This window comes from Pteropus vampyrus, unplaced genomic scaffold (genome assembly GCF_000151845.1).
Source record: "Pteropus vampyrus isolate Shadow unplaced genomic scaffold, Pvam_2.0 Scaffold388, whole genome shotgun sequence".
In the NCBI taxonomy this organism is placed as follows: Eukaryota; Metazoa; Chordata; class Mammalia; order Chiroptera; family Pteropodidae; genus Pteropus; species Pteropus vampyrus.
In genome coordinates, this window is record NW_011889169.1 from 851,265 (window position 1) to 858,356 (window position 7,092).

The 7,092-nt window shown below is 43.0% G+C and overlaps 1 protein-coding gene across 1 annotated transcript; it reads right to left on the reverse strand.

Annotated features, from left to right (window-relative positions):
• Nucleotides 1-4,077: 4,077 nt before the first annotated feature.
• DEFB124 (defensin beta 124) lies at nucleotides 4,078-7,090 on the reverse strand (the record flags this gene model as incomplete). Its single annotated transcript, XM_023523289.1, has 2 exons — nucleotides 4,078-4,235; nucleotides 7,051-7,090. Coding segments are annotated over 2 exons (198 nt in total), but the record flags the coding sequence as incomplete, so codon positions are not given.
• Between the last annotated feature and the right edge of the window lie 2 nt (nucleotides 7,091-7,092).

A 7,092-nucleotide genomic window follows, 5' to 3' on the forward strand; every position in this document is an offset into this window, starting at 1 on the left:
TGTTTTCTAAGTTTTCTCCAATGAAAATGTATTACTTTTACAATTAGAAAAAAATGTTATTTTAAAAATACAAATAAGGGTAATCTGGAAGACAAAATCAAGTGCCAGGGGATGGAGGTGGAGTTCCAGTACCACTACTTATTGGGTATATGACCTAGGGAATTCACCTAAGAACTTCAGCTGCCTTCTAAAAAAGGAGGGGATAATAATATCATATGACGATGAGGATTAAGTGAGATATGTGTAAAGCAGTTGATACTTACTAAAGGCTAACTGATATTATTATTATCATTAGCTCACCCATCCAATGACTCTTTGGAGAACGCCTGTGCTCTGAAATAGTATTTCTGAGCAACTCTGCAGAGCAAAAATACCTTCTCTAGCGTTCCTCATCCATGTAGGTCACCCTGCACACCTCCAGTGCCAGGGAGCTCCCTCCCTCCCAAAGCTTCCCCTGACTTACCAATATGTGACTATTGTTCTACCCCAGAAAAAGCCTTGACCTGAGGTTCAAAGATTTAAGTCCAAGTCCTGGCTCTGTGCCTCAAGGGCTGTGGGCCTTAGACAAGTCCCTCTCCCTCTCTGGGCTTGGGAGCCTTATCTGTAAAGTATCTCAGGGAACTTCCACCCCAGACTTGCCTTGCCAAAAATGCATAAGCTGAACCTAATCATAAGGAACCATCAGACAAACTCAAACTGAGGAACATTCCACAGAATCACTGGTCTGGACTCCTTAAAAACGTCAACATCACAAAAGGCTGAAGAACTGTTCCAGAGTAAAAGAGATCAGAGACGTGACAACCAAATGTAATGCTTGATCCAGGGATTTTTCTTTTGCTGTGAAGGACTTCTTTGGAACAGCTGGTAAAATCTGAATAAGGTCCAAGATAGAATGTTGTCAATGTTAATGTCCTGATCTTTATAATTGTATTGTGGTTTTATAAGAAAATGTCTTTGTGTTCAGGGGAAAAAAAACATTGTAATATTTGGGTATAAAGGAGGTCATGTCTGAAATGTATATTACTATATGTACATATGTACATATAAGTTAGGCATTCCCCAACTTATCCCACATGCCTGCCTCTTTCTGGGCTCATATCAGGGAGAAGGTAGGCCAGCACTGAGGGTCTCTCCAGCTCCCTTTCTCCAAGCTCAAGTCTACGATGGAGGCTAGACAGCTAAATACTTTCTTTCCTAACCTTCTTTATATCAAGGGTAGCTATGTGACACAGTCTGGCCCATGAGAAGTAAACAGAAGTCCACTGAGTGGGGTTCCGGGGAAAGTTTTTGCTTTCCTGATAAAAGTGAGAAAGTATGAGAGAAGACAAGGTGAAAGTGGTAAAATGTCAATATTTGGAAAAACAGGGCGAAAGATCTATCGGAATTCTTTGTACTATTCTTATAGATTTCAGATTTTCTGGAGGTCTGAAATTATGTGGAGAAGAAGGTCAGTGACAGTGATAGTAACTGCAGCATTTTGTTTACTGTGCACTTACAAAGTGCCAGATGATCTCATCTGACCCCACAGCTACCCCATTAAGAGTTGTCATTATGCCCATTTTACTAAGAAGGATCCTGACGTCAGATATGGGAAGTGACTTGCCCAGACCACGTAGCCTATGGCTTGTACGTGGCAGAGCCGGAATATGAACTTGAGTCTGTCTGACTCTTCACTCTCAGAAATCTTCACCATCTTCACTGCAACAAGGTCACAAATTCCAGCACGCTACATCTGAGACTTTGCAAAGAAAACCTAACTTCTTCACTCTTTGTAAAACAACTGAGAGGGGAGGGGTCAGAGTGCAGAGCTAAATTTAGTTCAGTGCAGTTTCAAACTTGGTCTAATTCAACTATTTAAATATTCTTTTGAGGTTTCTCAAGTTTAGAGGGACTTGGTTTCTGGTAGAGTTGTTCAGTCTTTCAGATTCTTCCTTTCCTCTGCCTGCTCCTCCCAACATGAAAGCTAGGGCAGGGGTGGAAAGAGTCAATGGTCAGGTGCAGTTGGCATCTGCTGGAATCTGGGTGGCTTGGGACTATCACTGGGAATATCCACTGGCTTCCAGCTATGGCTGGTTGCTGGTGAACTGGTCGACCTCCCGCAGCCTTATTGAGTTATAGGGGAGATACCAGGCTGACATCACTTCATGTCAGCCTTTCTGTGGTCCTATGGCCATTTCTGGGGTTCTTATCTCATCCTCTTTATGGAATCCAGATACCATGACCACCTTGCCCCCACCAGGTTGGGTCCTCAAACAGGCCTACTGGCTCTCAGTTCAATGTCTAGACCCCTCAGGATCTAAAGGAGGTTCAAAAGCAAAACTAATATGCAGGCGGCACCTTTGTTATTAAAATAACAATGCTTCTATGGCCATGCTACCCTGAACAAGCCTGATCCCATCTGATCTCAGAAGCTAAGCAATGTTGGGCCTCGGATGGGAGACCACCTAGGAAGACCAGGTACACTAGACATAAAAAATTTAAAAAATAAGGGACTGTGAGCTGACAAGGTCCTTGCAATCTGTTAGGTCAACCAAGGGTTGCCTAGCCTAAAAAATAAAAAAAATAATAAAATAATGCTTCCTCCTGGCTGGTAAAAAGCTTTGGTCCAAGATCCTTGGGTCTCCTTTCCTCCTCTCTAGCTGCCTCTGGCATATCCCCAGGTCCCTCTCATACCAAAAAGGAAAGGGTTAACACCTGGCACAGCCGGTGGCCTCCAAGACTCTGCTCCCTTCTGATGTTAATTTGAACTTCACCACTCCTTTCTCAGTCTGACTATGCAGGGTCCTTTCTCTTACTCTAAGGCTTCTCTGAACTTCTCCGAAGTCTCAGAGGGCAGTGGACAAGAGCCCCTTTGCTCTAGGCATTCCTCAACTTATCCCACATGCCTGCCTCTTTCTGGGCTCATATCAGGGAGAAGGTAGGCCAGCACTGAGGGTCTCTCCAGCTCCCTTCTCCAAGCTCAAGTCTACGATAGAGACTAGACAGCTAAATACTTTCTTTCCTAACCTTCTTTATATCAGGGGTAGCTATGTGACACAGTCTGGCCCATGAGAAGTAAACAGAAGTCCACTGAGTGGGGTTCCGGGGAAAGTTTTTGCTTTCCTGATAAAAGTGAGAAAGTTAGCCCATGCCAACCCTCTCTCTCCTTCCTGCTTTAAACAATGACATGAGGCCTAAAGTTTTGGTAGCCACATATGACCCAAAAGGATCCCAGAAAGGCTTACCCTGACATGGTTGCTGTCTACCTCCAGATTTCTTTTTATGTGAGAAAAATAAGTTCCTGCAAATTGAGTTACCTTTTTTTTTTTTTTTTCAGCCAAATGCAATCCTGATATAGGGCAATTAGAATGTGTGTCCGTCTACCTACCTCACCGATTCTGTCCATGGTTTTCCCCTACCTTGCTGTCCCCACAGTTCCTTGAGCCTGGAAGAGGCAGAGTTCTCCTCTATCACCTCTCCCTGCTTAAATGAAAACTTTGCTTTCATAAAATCCTCACTTTCCACCTGGGCAGGCTCTTAAAATGCTACAATAGGAGATAAAGGAACATAGAAAAATCCTTTCACTCTTAAAAAGGTCTGCCTTTCAAGCCCAATGCACCATCTCATTCTGAATGCCAGAAGTGTGTTTTTAATGCTATTATTATTCATTCTTATTATAATTAACTCACTCTTATTAATTCTTGTTATTATTACTATTAACTCTTATTAGTAACTCCACCTTTCTTTTTGCATTCCTTCTATAAAGTCCTAATCTCCTGATATTATAATCATCCCCATTTTATGGATGAAGAGACTGGAAGGTTGACAGAAATCGAGTAATTTTTCCAGAGCTGGACAGAGCAAAAGTGATACAGGCAGGACCAGAACTATTTACAATGATCATTAATGCCCACTGTCCTCGGGGACCTCACTCCCTCCACCAACTATCCCTCCATCTCTCACACACCTTGGACCTCTCCAACCCCTCTCCCTGGCCCCAGGGGAGGAGGGGTGGAAGGGCAGTGAGCAAACAGCAAGAGGAGATAATTGGCAAGCATGTATTTTATTGGAGAACAAAGGTGCCAGCCCCAGAGCCAGCTACACATATTCTGGCTCGGGGGCCGCCGGAGGCTTGAGTCCATAGGGAAGGCAGCACAGTGAGCCGTCTGGGCATAGGTGCATATAGGTTTCTTGCCTTGTGCAGTAAGTCCGACAGGCCCCTTGGCCCTTCCAGCACCGTTTGAATTCACTTCTCCCTAAGCAGAGGAAAACCACAGGTCACAGAACAGCCCAGGGTCACAGACTAGACCACTGTTCACAAGTTTGACCACAAATCAAAGATTAGGCCATAGGACCCAGGTTAGATCCCAAGTCATCAGCTAGCTCTCTGGTCATTTGTTAGATGACTGGTCATATAGCAGCCCACAGGCTATAAATTAAGCCCCAGGTCAAAGGTTAGATTAGAGGCAACAGGCTAGATCACCAGAGACAACTCATTACAACTTAAACCACAGATCTCAGTCCAGGCTAGTCCACAGGTCACAAGTCAGACCACTGGTTATAAGTTAGAGATTATTTTCGTGTTCAGGTTAACCCGCATCCCAGGTATGCTCTAAGCACTTTTCATAACAAGACTATACGATTATTGTTGTTGTATTACAATCCCTGTTATACAAATAAGGAAACAGGCACAGAAAGATTAACAATTTCCCCCCAGGTCACACAGTCATTAAAAGAGCAGAGCTAGGATTCAAAACCCAGGCATTCTGGCTCCAGAGTCCACTCTTGTAACCATTACACTAACTGCCTCACACACTTATGGACCTGTTTAATGTTAAAGTTTAGTGAAGAAATTTCCAACCAGGAGCCATGGAAGAGGTAAGACTTTGGGTGAATAGGTCTTATACTCTCTCCAACATTTTTGAACACAGCATGGAAGGGAGCACACCCTTTGTTTATTCCTTCAACACACATGAGGTACTAGGGGTATCACAATGAACAAGATGGCTGTGGTCCATGGCCTGGAGGAGCTTCCAGCAGGGAAGACAGTTAAATCGCAAGCAAATCAATAGAATAACTAAAGTTGTGGTAAGTATCCTGATCAGAGTGCTGTGATGGCCAATTAGGGCAGGGGTGGAAGAATGAGGAGAAAGGAGGACCTGTCTGTTATAGCGATATTTCTAGACATATGACCCAACAACTAGGAAGAACTGGGCCTGAAAGGAAGGTAGAGGGGAGAGGTATCTCTCTCTAAATTAAAAAAGATTCCACAGAATCCTTACATGATACCATGGGCTTACATGAGTGTTATTCAGCCCTGTCAATCAGCCCATCCCTTTGTCCTGCCAAAAGAGAGAATCTTAGCATGATGCAGAGCTGACCTCAAAATCTCCCTGTGGCAGAGAAGCCATATTCTGAAGAGGGTGTGTGTTAATGAGGTGGTGAGCACCTAGCTCAGACTGCCTGGGTCCAAATCCCAGCTCTGCCATTTCCCAGTTGAGTGACCTGGGCCTCAGATTCCTCATCTGTACATCTCTCTTTCAGAGGGCCATTATAGAGGATTTCATGATTTTAGCACAGTGGCAGCATATAGTAAATACTCAATAAATGGAAAGTGAGATTATCAAAATAACAGCTTAGAGACATGGAGCCACTAGGGTTCATTCTAAGCCAATCCTCTCATTTTACAGATAAAGAAAAGAAGAGACTTTCCCAGTTCTTCCTAATCAGTAAGTGGTGGGTCTGGAACCAGAAGCCAAGACCCTGACTCCCAGGTGAGGGCAGTTGCTATAATAACTGCTCTTAACATATCATCACATTTCAACCTTCCATCCCTGAGATATAGAAGTTATTTTCTCCTACGTGATCTGCTTTCCCTTCCTCACATCTTGGACTTCTCTCTCCACTTCTCTCCTTGTGCTCCCCACTCTGGACACACCGGCCTCCTCACTGCTCCTGAAACATTGTCGGTCAGTTGGTCGGTCGATCGGTCGGTTCGCCAGTCGATCTATCGATCTATCTATCTGTCAACTATCTACCTATCTATCACCTTCTGCTGTCTTTATACAGTAAGTCATCATTTAATGTCGTCAAGTGAGGTTCTGTGACCTTAAGTGAAACCTATAAAGAAACCAATTTTACTACAGGCTAATTGATATAAACAAGAGTTAAGTTCCTATGGCATCTCATCAACCTTATAATGAAACAAAGTTATTCAAGAACCTGCTGTATTCTCGCTCCATTCAGATCTCTGCTCAAACCCACCTTATATAAAATAATAAGATATTTGAGATTTACTCCAAAATAGTTCACTGGGGAGGAGGGGGCCGGTGAATGACAAAAGAGGATTGGTTTACTTTGATAATTGTTGAGATAGGGTGATAGATACACGGGGATTCTCTATACTATATTTTTATTTAGGTTTGAATTTTTCTCAAAAAGATTTCTTTTTAAAACTCACATCATTACCTTATTCTCTACTTTCGTATGTTTATGTTTTTCCATAATAAAACGTTTTTTAAAAAACTCACCTCATTCCTCATATTCTACTTTCATGTACATATGAAATAAAAACTTTAAAAATAAAAACTTATCAGAGGCCTTGCAGCTCTCCCACCCGCCCCACATGCACACAACACTCTAACCCCTTGCCCTGCTTTTATTTTTCTTAGCACTTATCACCACTTGACATATCATATGTTTATTTGGTTACTTTCTCTCTCCACTAACTAAAATATTAACTTTATGAAAGCAAGGACCTTGTTTTCTTTCACTGCTGAATCCCCAGCAATTGTAATAGTGTCTGGCACGCAGCAAATATCTTTCAAATGAATATTTGTTGAGTGAATCCCATTTTAAAGATTAGGAAACTGAGGCGTGGCTGATTTAGCAGCCCTCTCCAGGCTGCCCAGTAAGCCAGTGATGAGACCAGAATTTAAACACAGGTCTAGGCCTCTTCTGTTCCCAGGACTTAAGAACCTATTCCTCATGGTTCTTACATTCTACACACACATACACACACACACACACACACACACACACACACACACACACATACACAGGCGATATTACCTGGAGGCACATGACCCAGAACCAGGAGAGCCACAATGAGCA